Below are 14631 nucleotides of genomic sequence, written 5' to 3'. Positions count from 1 at the left end.
GAGACAGAGAAAATCTGCTTTATACATCACCATTTTTATCCAACTATATTAGCATTCAAAAGCAAAAATTCAGACACATTTTGATATCGGTTGACCTTTCAGGAGCTTAGTTCTTTAAAACAGTTTTTTCTTTAGATAAGTTTTTCATCTTGTTATGGCATCATTTACGTAGAATGGCTTTTTTGCAGTGCAGAGTTTGTTTTTCAGCAGATTTTTCCTCACAGTTAAAGTAATGAGCTGTTAAATCTGTGAATAATAGCATAGGAATTAAATGACTATCATTCCCCGCAAGATTCTTTTAGCATTTCCCTGAAGTGAAAGTTGCATGCTTCCACAGAAATATCTGTGTTTGAAGGGGATTCGTAATACCTGGCCTCTGTCCATCAGAATGGTTTGAGTTAGAAACACATGGAGGTGTAATCAGGTTTACTGTAACAGGCCGCAGATAGCCACGCTCGCTATAATTTCCTGAGGTGTCACTTTTACTAGCTCATGTAATTGAAATGTTTCTCAGCTCGATTTCATCGTGTTGTGTTTTGAATTATTTAAACATTTTTAAGATGTGATCACAGTTCAGTTTAATTTGTCTGAGAGAAAGACACCGCTTTGGAAAAGCTACAGAGAGAGTAAAGAGCTTGGGCTGACTCTGTTACAGCCAGCTGGTGGCTTAGCTGAGCTTAGTGTTTTGTTGCGTGAGTCTTGTTCAAAAAAAAAGATGTTGGATTATTTTGCAGATGCCAGCACAGCGGGATGACTGTACGTAGTCGCTATAACTGTTGACAGCAGATAGATCCACAGAGAGAAGTTCTTATTTCAAGTGAACCTTTACAGCCAAACAAAAGCAGTCAATGAACAGCTGTATCTTATTCCTAGTATGGCTGCATGACAGGCAGAGCACTTGTTTATTGTTTGTTAATTCAGGATGTTATGCAGTTACTAAAAGAGACTCTTACAGAGGAGAAGAATACAATGAATTGTTTTAAGGTTATTCTAATGTTTAAGAAACATGCGTGTTTGCTTTGTAGCAGACAGTGAGATAAGAAGATCAGTACTACTCTAACAGATGCACTAAATGAAGTTGGAGCCAGGGGGCCGTTAGCTTACTCGGTTTAAAATCTGTTTGGAAATAGGGGAGAACAGCCTGGCTGTGTGTGACTGGGGGCTTTTTCTCTCTTGTATTTTTGCTAATTAAACATGCCAAACAAGTTTTTTTTACATGTTTCCAGTCAGTGAAAACTAAGAGGCTGCTGGCTATAGCTTCATGTTCGTACAGACTTCAAAGATGTCTCACTCTTCATTTATTCGCACATAGATAAATAAGTGCACTTGTCAAAATGTTGAAAGTTTCCTCTAACCACAATGAAACACTTTCATGTAATTAAAAGCAACATATTCTGCTGCTACACAGAGCTCTGGAAGCAGATTTTCGCATTTTTCCTTCATTTACTAAGCCTCTCTGTTACCAGCGTGTCACAAGAGAGCATATGAAAACAAAAGGGCAAAAATTAAGCTGTTTGAAATAAGTGCCATGAAATTGAGCAATACATTTGCACAAATCCAATCCAGAGAGACCTTAGCTGTGTACCAGATCTGTGCGACTGTAACAGGCTGTGAGCAACGAGTTCAGACAGTTAACATACCATGCTAGTGATCAAATGAGGCATCATTTTTATTTGAGCAGATATACAGTATGTGCGAATACACTCAGTGGACACTTAATTCGTTAAACCTAGCAAGTACTGGGTTGAATTGGCTGGTGAGTCTAATCTAAACAGTTTTTATTTTCCCGGTTGAATTGATGTTCAGACCTGCTCTTACTTATCCTCCAAGTTTCAGCCTTCACAGTCTCTGTATGCGGCTTGCTCCCTTCTTTTCTGTAGCATTAGGATTTAGCTTCCCATAAAACAAGTGAAATTATTATTTCTGAGTCTTGGATATGCTTGAGGTTTTAATACCATTCCCTTTCAAGCTCTGGATTAGGCCGTTCCCAGTAAGCGCAGGACATCGCACTCAAGCTTACTTAATGCAGTGTTTTTATATGACATCATGCAATTTGCAGTGAAGATCCAAACATAGCGCTTCTTGTATAATACATAACACAGCTCTTTTGTGATACTTAAGCTCATATTTAGAGTTTTGCAGATTCCAGAGGGTTGATTGTGTGCCACATTGTTATAAAAAAGGTTTTAGCCAAAACACATAATTTGATGAAAAGCCAAGGCTGAGTGTCTGGGCGTCTGTTCGGATGCTCTTTTGCATTGCCCTGATACCTGCTCTTCCAGGTGACTCTTTAAACCCGAATTGTTAGGGAAATTTTAAAGTGAACTCTTTTGTTAGGCTATAGGTGTGTCAGCAGAAAACAGTGCAGTGGCCAATAATTTTCTGCACATCTGTCACCCTAGTATAGTCCAGACATGGTTAATTTATTTTTCTTGTAACCTTGAACAGCTGAGTTGTTCTTGGATGCCACAGTCTATGCAATGTCAACTTAGACTACACAGTGGGTTTAGAGGTTATCATGCTCCAACTGCTGTTGGTAATAACCTCCTTCTACCAGACATATATCAGCTAGTGGAAAAACACATTTTCCAAGCTCAGTTACCTTTTATGGTTTTTCCAAACAGTTGCCTTTAATTACATTATAATAAGTGATAATAATTGGAGATAGCTGAAGCTGAAGTAAGAGCAACAGACGCAAAGAAAGAATGTTAAGATCCCCTGCTCGCTGCTACAGAGAAAATTATGGTCTGCAACCATCTGATTATTTCATTCTGAGTGTATTATTTTTAGCAGAAAGAATGACCTTTCCAAGAGTCTTTTGTTTTCTCAGTGGGAGGTTTGGAAAACACAAAGGTATCCAGGCATTTGGAAGATGCACTCCGTAGTTTGTTTTTTATGTGTTCCTGTGAAATCATTTTCATCAGGGAGAATTTTCCCCCCTTTTTTGGATACAGCACTGGCAGACGGAACTGTCTCTCTTAATGTTCTTTAGTTTTGTCTGGCTGTAACGCGTTGGCTGAACCTTAGCCACTGTTTGTCTTGACAGCTATTGCATGTTTGCAGAAATAAGACACATTGTGACATGCCGGAGTTTTATTTCTAAATGACATAATCTAAATGAAGCTCAGAAACACACGTCCAAACCAGGAGGCCTTAAAAAACTGGTTTATATTACACCGTGATGTCCCTGAAGCTGCAGAGAGAGTCTTATGTCTTTATCTGTGCGCCTGTGTCTGCGTGGCTGAATTTGTCTGCATTTGTAACTATAATCTGTGATGACTACATGAAGGGAGCAGGCCTCGGTTGACCTGAGGTTTCACTTCATTTTGAGGCAATATCTGGTATTACTGTTGTTTTTTTCCTTGTTTCTTCATCAATGGGAGGGAATTTTTTTGGAATATTTTGAAGGGAGTGGCTGTTTTCGTTAAAATATTTGGAGAAAGCTAGATACACAGAGATTCCAGAGAATCCTAGACATAATAAAATGCTCCAACCTTCCCAGCAATATACAAATATGGAAAACATCCGCAAGAGTTTTTCAGGACCTACGTATATGCCATCTCTCTTTCTTCTAACTGTTCTGCGAATCTTAAATGAAAAACACACTGAATCGTGATATAACATCCAGGAAGTGTCTGCAGCACACAAGAGCCCAAACAGCTGCTAAGCTAAACCTTTGCCATAAAAATGAAGCTCGAGTGTAAAGGTCGAACATCTGAGCACACACATTGAATGTTTCTGGCTTAAAGAGGACTCTATCCCCTTGTCCTCTGTTTCCTTCCTCGAAGGACAGATATTTATACCAAGAGTTTGCTCATAAATGCACATAACAAAGCTCAAGTACTGTCAGCTTGATCCAAAGAAATGTGACCCATTACTGCTCCAGTTCTGACCCTCACACATTTCTTAGAGTTTACCTCAGTAACATTAATATTAACAAAAGATGTCATTCATAACATTCATGTCACTACCTCTGACTGCTAATTTGTGAGAATTATTACTCTTGTCATGTCACAATCATTCACTCAAGTCTGGTTTTCTTCAAGATAAGGGTTAAACACTTGGACAAGTTCCTCAGTTTGGTGTCTTTGCAGAACACTTCAACAACCCCTACACTTACTGTTAAATTAGTGCTCACTGGAAACTTCTTATTATAGCTTATTTTTAAAGCATCTGATAGCTGAGTGAGGGAGTGATGATATCGGCTAGAGCTTGAAAATTCTGCTAAACAGCAGAGGATCCTGCAGTAAAGGTGAAAGTGAGCTGTTAATGAACGGCATGGAATACTAAGCATGTAATATGTCTGCAGAACAGTTGCTTTGTGAACATTTCAGAGGTCTGTGTTTGGGATCTAGATTAGAAACTGGCGGCTGCAGGAGAATATTTCTGAAAGAACTGCAAGAGGAAGCTCTTGCGGTCCAAACATGAGACTGAAAGACTGAAAAAGAATTTGGGCAGAGGTACTGTTGATGAGGAAACATCTGATTTAACAGATGGTTTTGTGCAACCACGCAAAGTCCTGTGTTGCAGGTTTTCCACAACAATCAGTTGACTAAAGCTCACACCAGATTCATTGCAGTATAAACAGGAGGTCCTGTTGTATTTACACTAGCATCTCACGACACATAGCACGTTCATGCAGACTGTGAGGCGAATAGACGGTGCTGATGGCGGTGATGTGGTGCAATGAAACAAGTAAAAAGTGAAGAGAATTCAAAGAAACTAGAAATTGAAAGGACTGTGCCAAAGTGCCAAAGAGTGAGGTAAAAGGAGAAAAAATGGAAAAATGTCTGCGATCCAGAGAGAATAAATAGTCTGAAGGTTCAGTTAGCGTGGCAAATTATCAGAGGCCTTTGAGACTGATCATCAGATACGGACTCAGCGGGCTGGGGAAAGTTATTGTCAGAATAACCAGCATATCAGCTATTCTTTGGCAGCCACTCACGTTCACTCCATTTAATTTTCCCTCTTTAGTTGTCAGGGACCATATACAAAAAACATTAATCTCCTAAGGAAAACGATGCATTGTACCAGATTTAACTTAATTTAACAGTCCCTGGGCAGGTCAAATAACAAATAGAAATACATGAAAACACAACATCGATGAACAAATTACACTAACCTATGTAGTTTACCTTACCTATGTACACTACCTTCACAGATGTCAAATTACACGTGTAAATAATATATACATATTCAACTGGTCAATGTGTGAAAGATCTGAAAAGAGTGGAAATATAAACAATCAATAAAGTCTGTTTTGTTTTGTGTTTCGTGTTGAGTTCAGACCTGAAATTCTGCCTTTTTTTAGATCATTTTAGTTTCTAATGTAGAAACTGTAGATCGGTGTTTTATCACCAAATGTTTTCAAAGTACAGAGAGTCTCTGGAAGGTCAGGGTGTAAGGTAACCTTACTCACAATCAGACTCACAACCCACATCCACAGTCATAATATTTTTATTCTACTCTGAAGCTTTGCCTAAAAATCTAAACTAATTAGGAAGAACCTCATAGAACAAACCATAGCTGCATCAGAAGTCCGTCAAATGGGGTAGATGATGAAATAAGTTTTGTTGTGGATGGTTATATGCATTTGTATATTAATGATATGTTTCTGTTAGCGTGTTCTTTTGTTTTTATGATTGTAGCCATCCTTTTATTTATTTATGAGTCATTTGTAAAAGCTCCACTATTGAAAATGTCATCAGTGTCTTCAGTTTGTTTGTTTTGTCTCTTCAAGCTACCGAGACTTTAATTAATATAAACACAAGTCCAAGAAAAACAGAAAATCCTGGTAGTCATTATATGGTCATAACGGTGGTTTCGTTTATGTCCCACTCTTTTTAGCACGATCAGGCTAATCTGAGTACAGAAGCTGCATCCTCTTCACTTTAAGAAACCTCTTCTCTTGTGAGGAATGCAGAATCACTGGCAGCAATGTTAGACAAATAAGCCTCCATGGAGCAGAGTGCATGTGTTGTCTCACAGCTGTGTGTTTGTGTGTGAGTGTGTTACCATTCAGTTTGCTATTTTTCCTTTTTTGTAAAGCGATGATCGATTTATTTTTTGAACTTCTTGCTGTATCCAAATGTTCACGTTGATGCTTCTGTGTGCTGTGGTGAATTAGTGTGTCACAAGGCACTGCCAGGCCAAGCTGGGTGCACCGTGTTGGTTCAGGGAAGGGCTTCTGTTTATAAGGTAATTAGAGTGCTTATGGTTCACCTCGGGTAACTGAGGTCAGACTAGTTTATGTCTAGATTTCAGGGGCCCCCCTGTAAGAAGATATGCATTACTAGCACATTTAAATAACCTTGTGGTGAAGAAAAAGGCACAGGTGACAAAACAAACAGGCTGTGTGTTGTCCTGATCACTCTGAATAAGTGCAGGTTTTCACAGTCTAGTGTGTGTGAAATCAAGTGTCAGTCACAACATGCGGGCATTGTGCGTGTGCAGGCCTGTGACTCCCTGATATTCTTGTAGAAAAGTGGCATGAATGCACCTGGGAAATCTTTCTCCCTTGTTCTTTCACTCATGAATATGAATGAAATCCACATGTGTTTCAAATTTGTTTGCCGATTTGCATGAAGCACATGAGCGAACGGCAGGCTTGCAGGGGAGAGAAGCTGTTGTTGCGAAAAGTGCCAAGGCTCTGTGCGTCAAAACTCGGCGGGGTTTTGTTTTGTGTGCTGAATCATAAAGTGCTTTGTGGTTAAGTGGCCGTGCACAAACTCCTTAATAGTTGTTGTTGGTAAGAGAGCAAAGAAGCATTCATGTCGTGATCCCTGACTCTCCCCAAGTGTGGAGCGTGATTAGGATAAGAGCATTTTCTGCTATTAAACAGTGTTAGAGGAGCAGAGGTAAATTGCTAAATAGTTTTTGGTGAATCAGGAGTTGTCTTGGTACATGCTGCATTTATAACAGTTAAGGTATCCGTCATCACACTTAATCCCAGCACTTCAGCGCTTCAGTGTTACACTTGTGTAGACTACAAACACTAGCTACAACCCTAACCACTACACAATGTAGGAATTTGACAGAAATGAGCAGTAATATCAACACAGTGCATTCGTTTTTGAGCATGTACTTCACTATATGGCATGTACATTTTTTGTTGTCATGTATTATCCATTTATCTCTGAGGACTTCCATTAAGGAGTTGTGGCAGATTTTTCACAATCAGGAAATAAATCATGTGGATAGTTTGAGGGTATTTTATAGCCTTAGTGCACCAACCTTAAACCCAAGCATCTATCATCCCATGTCTTTACAAAGCATGTTGTTTTAACTTTTAGACAGGTCATGTCTTTACCATCACCCTTTATCTCTTAGTTTTTGTGTCCACACATGTCAAAATACAAATGTTTAACCAAGTGGTGTCATAATAAATCAGTAATTTACATTTAGCCAATTTGTAAAAATGGAAAATGTCAGATAATACTTAGTTGTGTTTAAAGTGCTTTTTTATCAGCAAGGAAACCAAATACCAGTGCAATTACACATGTTTATTTAATAATATAATGAGAGACAGTACGGCGAGGTATAAAATGATAGAGATAATCAGCATTTCACTGGATGCTAATTTAATAAAACAAAAGATGCAGCTCAGTAAAAATGAACTTGAACACAGCTTGGGATCCAGTTTCCATGGGATGCTGTTGCCTCTTTCGTGATCCTTTGGAGACGGACATAGATGTTTGTTTTCTCATGATTGTTCAGCTAACCCTGGTTATTTTGCTAAGCTGGTTATTTGCTATAAGTGCCTTCTGCCCTCAGGGGGATGTTATTACGACATGCGATATTGGGTCACGCAGGAAGCCATCCTCAGATCTACTCTCTCGGGGTGTCTAAATCCAAGCTTCTCCCAACATTCAGTATGCTGGGATGCAATCAACATAAATTGAAAGACAGATGTGCACAGATCTGCTGTATATGTTTTCTGTACAATAATTTCATACCTGCTTTACAAACTGATTTACAGTACAAATATGACAAGGAAAGATTAATAAGAGTAGCAGCTCTTGAAGTTGCCAGTTGTCTTAATCAGCGCTTCTGTGACAGCGTCCAGTGTGTGTGTGTGTGTGTGTGTGTGTGTGTGTGTGTGTGTGTGGTACATGCATAGATCTGTTCCTCAGTCAGTATGTTTCATACTATGCAGATCAACAATGGTGGTCATCTTGACTGATTTCAGGAACTGACCAGTACCTCATTTATGTGCTAAAACCCCTCTCTCTGATGTTCAGAATCACTGCACTCAATTCAACAACCCAGCAAATCATATGTACTCAGTGAAAAATACATCAGTGCACCATATTTGAATTTATACATAGATGCGTTACACATGGCCTGCTCTTTCCCCATTAAGAATCTCTTGAGTGGTGAGTGTTCCTTTTGTATGATAATCACTTGTGCATGAGTTAAAGTGTTAAGTTTGAGGTAAGGGTTCAAATCTGGTTTTTGCAGGTTAATTTCCTCCTGTGGAAACCTGAAGAGTCACAAATGTTTTTTTTAAATAAAAAACTACCATAGTCAACTTACAGTCCTCTGAATTATGTTGAAATTCAAAGAAGTGTAATTAGACCTGAGCAAACATGCAGAAACAGACACAGCAACGAGATCTGCCTACAGCTGTTTGTGTGTGTGTGTGTGTGTGTGTGTGTGTGTGTGTGTGTGTGTGTGTGTGTGTGTGTGTGTGTGTGTGTGTGGTTATGTGTGTGTGTGGTTATGTGTGCATGTGCGTGCATAACAAAATTAGTTTTAGATTTCTTCAAACACGTTCATATAAACAGCCTGAAATATTGGAACAGTTTAGTTTTTACTTTTCTTAAAAGCTTGAAAGTCAGTGTTTGGTATGACCACCTTCATTCTTCAACACAGCCTGAAGTCTCTTAGCGAGCTTTCTTCTAATTTCTTTAAGCAGTCTTCAGGAATAGTTCTCCCAGCTTCTTAAAGGACATTCAAATGTCTCCTTTGGATGTTGGCTGCCTTTTTGTTTCATTCTCTGTCAAGATGATCCCACATTGCTGTAATAAGTCTGAGGCCTGTGCTCTGAGGAGGCTAATCAATGACTGACAGTGCTCCTTGTGTGTGTTTTTTTTTCCAGGTATGCTTTTACTGCACTGGCAGTGTGTTTGGGATAATTTTGCTGAAAAATGAAGGTGTCGCCAATCAGATGCTTTTAAATAGTGTTGTCAACACGTTCCATCAGCATTCACAAGATCGCTGTTGCAGTCCTAAACATGACAGAGTGCCAAGCAGATGGCTATAGAAAATGACTGTTTTACCTCTTTCCTGATGTCTTCCATATATTTATGACCCAGAAATCTTACACTTGGATCCATCTTTCCATCAGACCTGTTACCGATGATTTTCAGTCTAGTTCTTGGGTAATTTGGCATACCTCAGCCTTTTCTCCCCATCTCCCTGGGGGAATGGGTTCTCAACAGCCACCCTTACACTGAGACCATTTCTAATGAGGCTTTAGTCAACAGTAGATGGATCAACTGAAGGACCTGACATGTCTCTCAGGACCTGTGTCATGTGTTTTCTGGATTTTTTCCTATTTCTTAAGGACATGACTTTTAGATACTGTTCATCTGCTGTAGATCATTTTTAAGGCCTGCCACATCTTCTTTTGTTCTCCAGTTGTCCACTTTTTTAAGTCCACACTGTACATTATGCTACAATATGGCAGCGTTTCAGCTAATAGCTCTTTGGGAATCAACTTGATTGTGCAAAAAATACTATTGTATGTCTGTCAAACTGTGTTATCTTTGGGAGTTTCATGGATTCAATCAGCTAAAGAAATGGAAACAAATTATGTGTTCTTACAACAGACTAGTAACAAAGATACAATTTGAAATTGGCTCTTTGCTAAGTTTTCTGTTATGTGTAAAAACAACACTGGTTCATCCTGTAAGTTAAGAGCCTTTTTTATGTTTCAGTGATTCATAGGTCAGTGTTAAGAGGGTCAATAAGCATTCCATTTAAGTAATTGTTTTATTGGTGCTGAAGTACTACAGTATTTTATACCCGTCAGACTGTGCTATCTTTGGCATTTGTTGTCGATTCAGCTAAGGAAAGGGACAAATTATATCTTTTGGGACAGGTTGCTAAAATGCCCAAAGGTACAGTTTAAATGTTGTTCTTTGTTAATATTTTTGTTATCTGTAGAGAAAACATTGGTTCATCCCTGTATGTTAGGGGCCTTTTGTAATACTTTAATTATTCATAGGTCAGTGTTAGGCTTAACACACCGAAAACATTCCTCTGAAAATGTTCGGGTACAAGGAGTGGACTGAACATGAGCGGAAAAGCATTTTTCGACCTGAAGAAGTGTTGCTCAAGATCACTTAAAAGAATTGTAAGTCTGGTTCCTTGGAAGCAAAATACAAAGAGAAAAAGAGGAGCTCATTTCTGTATATTCTCACAGTACTGTATATTTTATGTAAATACACCTTTGGTATTAAAGTAGTGAATTTGTCTTCTTATGCACATGTTCCTTTGATATTTTACAGAAAGAAGTGTTGCAAGGGCTTTAAGTTTGTTCTGGGCCAGTGCATTCCTGAAGGTATGAAACTGGATATCTCTCCTGTGCTTCTCTGATTATTTTGGGAATTCTTCCCAAACCCATCCAGTCTTTAGTCTTATAATATGTAATAATAAAAACTTAATGGTAGATGGATCTGAGATGCTCAGTTTCTGTTTTCTTGCTCATACTGACAAAGCGCTTCATTTATGTCCAGACTATGACGTATGCGCCGGCGCCCCCTGTGAGCAGCAGTGTACCGATCATTTCGGCAGAGTGGTGTGTACCTGTTACCCCGGCTATCGCTATGACCGTGAGCGTCACAGAAGGCGAGAGAAGCCCTATTGTCTGGGTGGGTACACCACATACATATTAATCAGTGTCATCTTTTAAAATAATGTTTGATTATTTGATCTTAACGGTCATTTAAAAGAAGCCTGTGCTCCTTTTGTACAAAGACAAAATACCTTACGATGAATATTTTTTATATATATTTCTTTAAATTATCATGAGGTTGTGCTTGTCAGTAAAACCCAAGTGACCCGAAGTGACACTTTGTCTTTCTTTTATCTCCCTCTTGTCACCGCATGATGCAGACATCAATGAATGCGCAGACAAAAACATGACTGCATGCTCTCAGATCTGCATTAACTCTGTGGGGAGCTACAGGTGTGAGTGTGAGAAAGGCTACTTCCTGGAAGAAGATGGGAAAACATGCACCAAGGGGGAGAGAGGTGAGATTGACATTTTCTCTTCAGCCAAGGTCACCTCACAGTCAGACGTGCCCTTGAATAAAGAGACTGACATTTTGTCTTTATTCAAGGGCACCTCTGACTGTGACGTGAAGCTGACAGCTTGTTATTGGTGTATGTGAGCGAGAGAGGGAGGCGGAGGAAGAGGAGGGGTACTGCAAAACACAGACACCTGGGAGTCATTAGACATCTTCGACCCTTGTGCATGTCAGAATGGTTCTGTCTCCTCAACGTGCTGCTGCCCCTTTGACTCCTGATCTTTCCTGATTTGCTGGGTGTATTTGAAGAAAGCTCAAATGTTCTAGGCGATAAAAAACCATTTTTTTCTTATTTTGCCTCAGATTCAGTTGCAATGAAGCAGTAAAGTGCTAAAGATTTGTTACTTCCTCCCTTGTGTTCATCTTCCATTGCATACTATAGTTCAGCAAAAAGCTGGAGAATGAGAAACTGCGGTACACATCATGCTGCCACTTTATGTCCCGCTGTTTTGTAATATAGTGGGGGAAAATAATATCCAGACAGTTTCACCATTCAACCACAGGCTCGAGACCAAACTAGAAGAGCTACAGTGTGCTTTTTATGGGCTTTGTTTCCATAGGAATGTGAGGTATGTGCAAGTTTATTGATTAGATATTATCGTTTTATGTATTGCATATGAGAGCATGAGGGTGGGAATGGATGTCTGTATCTGTGTGTGCCTGTATGTCTGTGTCTATATGTCAGGTTGGGTATCAGACACCACCTCTCTAGGGACATCCCAGGTCCTCCAAGGTATGGAGGCCTATCTCTCCCCACCACTCCCCCTGCCAGTGGCAGACGCCCTCAAACATCGGTGCGTTGGTGGTTCTTTGTGTCCGGGGGTGGGCGTCCAGGTACACACCGGCTCACTCCTGGTGGCTGCTTGTCGGGGCTTGGAGCCTGGGGCTCACTCGGGCCACTTCGGGGGTGGGGTGCCCCCGGCCTCTTGGCACTGCAACCCCCCCTGGCTTCTGCTCCGCGGCTGCTGAGTGACCCCTCATCTGGGGTTCTCCTCAGCTCTTTCTGGGATATCGTGCAGCTGCCCCTCTGTTGGTCTTCCTTGGTCTCTTGTGCTCTGAGGGCCTCTGGATGTCTGGAGTCTTGATCTCCTCCATACCTGCTTCATGCCCTGGAGGACGGGGCTGTGGCCCCCCCACACCCTCTAACAGATCTTTACATGAAGGAACCTTTTTATACAAGCGCGTCCATGCTCACAGGTGTACACACATGAAGGAACCTTTTTATACAAGCGCGTCCATGCTCACAGGTGTACACACGGGAGCTCACACACACAAACTACACCCTTTTTGGCTCCTACCTCAAAGCACACTGTGCACTGTCGATCTTACGTGCTGCACAATAATGTTTAATATTTAGTATTTACTGTTATATTCACATACACTCAACAAAAATATAAACGCAACACCTTTGTTACTGCTCCCATTCCCCATGGGATGGACGTAGAGACCTAAAATTCATTCCAGATACACAATATAACCATCCCTCCCAAACAGTGGTCACAAATCAGTCCAAATGTGTGGTAGTGGGCACATCTGCTATATTGAGATAATCCATCCCACCTCACAGGTGTGCCACATCAGGATGCTGATCTGACATCATGAGTAGTGCACAGGTGTACCTCAGACTGCCCACAACAAAAGGCCACCCTGGAATGTGCAGTTTTGTCTCACAGCAAAATGCCACAGATGCCACAAGCAATGAGGGAGCGTGCAATTGGCATGCTGACAGCAGGAATGTCAACCAGATCTGTCGCCCGTGCATTGAATGTTCATTTCTCAACCATAAGCCGTCTCCACAGGCGTTTCAGAGAACATGGCAGCACATCCAACCGGCCTCACAACCGCAGACCTCGTGTAACCACATCAGCCCAGGACCTCCACATCCAGCAGGTTCACCTCCAAGATCGTCTGAGACCAGCCACCCAGACAGCTGCTGGAACAATTGGTTTGCACAACCAAACAATTTCTGCACAAACTGTCAGAAACCGTCTCAGGGACGCTCAACTGCATGCCCGCCGTCCTCATCGGGGTCTTGACCTGACTCCAGCTCGTCGCCGTAACAGACTTGTGTGGGCAAATGCTCACATTCGATGGCGTCTGGCACGTTGGAGAGGTGTGCGCTTCACGGATGAATCATGGTTCACATTGTTCAGGGCAGATGGCAGCTGAGAATGTCCCAGTTCTTGCATGGCCAGCATACTCACCGGACATGTCACCCATTGAGCATGTTCGGGATGTGCTTGACCGGCGTATACGACAGCGTGTACCAGTTCCCACGAATATCCAACAACCTCGCACAGCCATTGAAGTGGAGTGGACCAACATTCCACAGGCCACAATTGACAATCTGATAGACTCCATGCGACGATGTGTTGCACTGCATGAGGCAAATGGTGGTCACACCAGATACTGACCGGTTCTGGGTCCCCAGACCCCCAATAGCGCAAAAAAACTGTACATTCCAGGGTGGCCTTTTGTTGTGGGCAGTCTGAGGTACACCTGTGCACTACTCATGATGTCAGATCAGCATCCTGATGTGGCACACCTGTGAGGTGGGATGGATTATCTCAATATAGCAGATGTGCCCACTACCACACATTTGGACTGATTTGTGACCACTGTTTGGGAGGGATGGTTATATTGTGTATCTGGAATGAATTTTAGGTCTCTACGTCCATCCCATGGGGAATGGGAGCAGTAACAAAGGTGTTGCGTTTATATTTTTGTTGAGTGTAGATCATCATGATGTTGTTTATTATGTTGCTCTTTTTTTTCTTCTGCTTGTTTTCTTTTTTCTTTCTCAACAGGTGATCCAGGGGTCCGTTCTTCGTACCTCGCTTACTACATCCAAGATCAAATCATCGCGCTAACTTTGAGCTCACTATTCCGGTTCTTCGAACACACCTGTTGTTGACGATTAGTATAGCTGGATGAAGTAATGTGAGATCACTGGGTGGCTTAACAGGGGCTATGCATCGATAGTAGAAACATTGATCGGCAACCCTCTGATTGGTCGGCGAAAATGTCGAAGGAGCGCGCTCAGTATTTTTCGGCAGCAGAGCAAGAACTCTTGAGTGAGGGATTTCAGGAGTTTCAGAGTTTAATTAAAACGCAAGGGAACACTGCAAAGGCTGCAAAAGCAAGGAGAGAGGGCTGGCAGAAAGTTGCTGACAAATTAAACTCGTAAGTAATTTAATAATAATAACAATAATAATGGAGTGGATTGATATAGCGCTTTTCAAGGCACCCAAAGTGCTTTACAATGCCACTATTCAGTCACTCTCACATTCACACACTGGTGGAGGCAGCTACGGTT

General features: G+C 41.2%; 1 protein-coding gene across 4 annotated transcripts in view; it reads left to right on the top strand.

Annotated features, from left to right (window-relative positions):
* ccbe1 (collagen and calcium binding EGF domains 1) overlaps positions 1 to 14631 on the top strand; it is a 49218-nt gene that overhangs the window by 18178 nt on the left and 16409 nt on the right. For all 4 annotated transcript variants that reach the window (XM_086300998.1, XM_086300999.1, XM_086300996.1 and 1 more), the window contains 3 exons: positions 10515 to 10567; positions 10743 to 10877; positions 11122 to 11259. In XM_086300998.1, coding sequence (XP_086157124.1) covers positions 10515 to 10567; positions 10743 to 10877; positions 11122 to 11259 — 326 coding nt within the window. The remainder of the gene's footprint in view (positions 1 to 10514; positions 10568 to 10742; positions 10878 to 11121; positions 11260 to 14631) is intronic.

The sequence above is a fragment of the Aulonocara sp. 'chitande type north' Nkhata Bay genome, linkage group LG7, assembly GCF_057382095.1.
Source record: "Aulonocara sp. 'chitande type north' Nkhata Bay isolate Kocher_YH1m ecotype deep benthic linkage group LG7, A_spYH_male_GT1.1, whole genome shotgun sequence".
Taxonomy (NCBI): Eukaryota; Metazoa; Chordata; class Actinopteri; order Cichliformes; family Cichlidae; genus Aulonocara; species Aulonocara sp. 'chitande type north' Nkhata Bay.
This window is presented reverse-complemented; position numbering and strand designations above follow the sequence as displayed.